Source organism: Lactuca saligna, chromosome 6 (assembly GCF_052625555.1).
Source record: "Lactuca saligna cultivar CGN05327 chromosome 6, ASM5262555v1, whole genome shotgun sequence".
Classification (NCBI taxonomy): Eukaryota; Viridiplantae; Streptophyta; class Magnoliopsida; order Asterales; family Asteraceae; genus Lactuca; species Lactuca saligna.
The window spans coordinates 139,665,087-139,667,238 of NC_136422.1; the positions used below are offsets into that span (position 1 = coordinate 139,665,087).

General features: G+C 37.6%; 1 protein-coding gene across 1 annotated transcript; it reads right to left on the reverse strand.

Moving 5' to 3' along the window:
- Positions 1-235: 235 nt before the first annotated feature.
- Positions 236-1,755, reverse strand: LOC145003198 (ethylene-responsive transcription factor CRF2-like). Its single transcript, XM_078962324.1, has one exon. It carries the CDS (start codon positions 1,450-1,452, stop codon positions 484-486), a length of 969 nt encoding a protein of 322 aa, XP_078818450.1. The 5' UTR covers positions 1,453-1,755; the 3' UTR covers positions 236-483.
- Between the last annotated feature and the right edge of the window lie 397 nt (positions 1,756-2,152).

Sequence of the window (2,152 nt, forward strand, 5' to 3'; positions counted from 1 at the left end):
AGGGAGGTACAAATGAAAAAAAAAAAGTGTGTAAAGTATATATATCTTTTGTCCACATGTTTAGGTGTTTTTGTTTTTATTTGATATAAGTAAGCACACTTTTCTTTTTATTTTTGATCTATAAGACCATAACTCATTGTTTCATAACATTTTTATTGGCTTAACACTTATTATTATATGAAAGTTAAATTTATAAAAATGATTTTATATTTTTATTACCTTTTATCTATTAAAATACTATGAATTCAGTATCAGTGAAATATAATACTTACTAAATGATAAAATGCAGTGGCATTTGCCTTCACGTGCACTACCACGTGCATTACAATAGATGACAAATAACGCCGTTAAGTAACTTCAAAACCATTTCAAAAAACACACTCACACTCGTCCGTTACCGTTAAATGTAACGAAGGTCAACTAGATATTTCTACATTCAAAATTTTAAATAAATATAAAATATTTATCCTATTCAACCCGGTTTCAAAGAGCAACAAGAGGATCCGATCTTAATATATCGCTGTACTCATGCTGATAGTCGTCTTCGGGTGAAGACGAAGACCCGATACAAAAATCTTTACCCGACCCGAAAAACATGTCCACCGGGTCAACATCATGAAACAGTGCAGAACCCGGTAAGGTTGTCGGGTCGAAAATACTTTGGAAGTCATAGTAATCGGAGGTGGAGAAATGATCGTCGAAAGGCCGGAAATCGGAAAAGGTGTCGGGGACTCCGGTGATATCTGAAGCTTCATGTGATGTGCTGTTGAAAGTACTGTTGTGAGTTGACTCAGCTGCTGACTCGTCGGTTGAAGTTGAGGGGAAACAGAGGACGGATTTTGGTGATGTGATTTCGTTGTAACCGGAGGAAACAGAAACAGGTGAAGGTTTCTTCTCCGGTAATGGTGGAACAGTGAAGTTCGTGAGCGCATCAGGACCACGAAGCTGGATAGCTGCGTTGTCGTACACCATTGCAGCTTCTTCAGCAGTATCAAAAGTACCAAGCCACAACCGGACACGACGCATCGGATCTCTAATCTCCGCCGCCCATTTCCCCCATGGCCGTTGCCTTACGCCGCGAAACTTCTTACCTGAACCGACCTTCAACCGTTTCTCCGCCGGAGCTGCCTTTTTCCTCAATTTATCTCCGGTTTTGTTCACCTTCTTCTTATTAACAGTATCACCATCTCTTGATCCAGCTTCAATCGTGACTTCGTTGATAAATTTCCTGACTCTTCGCCGACGAACCTGTTCTGCTTCTTCGTCACCGGAAGAATCAGTGGCATAAGCGTCAGTCACCGACATCCTCACGACTCTACGACCTACAGTGGAGCTATTCACCACCGGAGACTTCCACCGAGAACATTTTTCCGGTAACGAATTGGTAACCATTGTAACAGTAGTTTTGTGCACAGTACGCTTCTCTGGTGTCATAATTTCTCGATTTTCCATGACAGTTAGCTGCTTAAAATCAATTTGTGTGAGATTATCAGATTCGCATTGAAAAGGATGAGAGCGTGCAAAAAGAGGAGATTTCGAGATTCCTTTATCTATAGAAGAATAAAGAGGTTTCTATAAAGCGTGAAGAATACTCGTGGAAGATAGAAGATTAAAGTGGTATTATTAAAATCTGAAAGGAGAAAAAAGCTGCAGAAAACGAACTGAGAAACAAAGAGGAGGCGGAGTTTTCACCGGAGTTGCATTATGCGGAAGAAGCCGGAGAGTGAGTGAAGAGAGTGGAGAGGGTTTAGGAGGAAGAAGAAGGTTTAGAGAAGGGTAGACCACAATATTTGCCATTTATAGAATTCTACCAACCTCAATTTTAATTTTACTCATAATTTTTATTAATGAATATTATATTTTATTTTAGTTTTGTTATAGATAATCCTAGCGTTTATTCTATAAATATTTTATTTGTAGCAGCAAACTAACGATAATTCTAAAACCATCTATTTTGTATTTTTTTCTATAAAACTTGTTATCTTTTTATCATTTTTTTACAGAAAAAAGAAAACTGAACTTCAACCTACTAATTGTAATTTCATTAAATTGAGCCACTTATCAATAGATAACCATATATTCTACTAACTTACGTGCTCTTAATCATTAATCAATTAATACCATCTCCAATCCATCTCCATTTTTTCCTTCA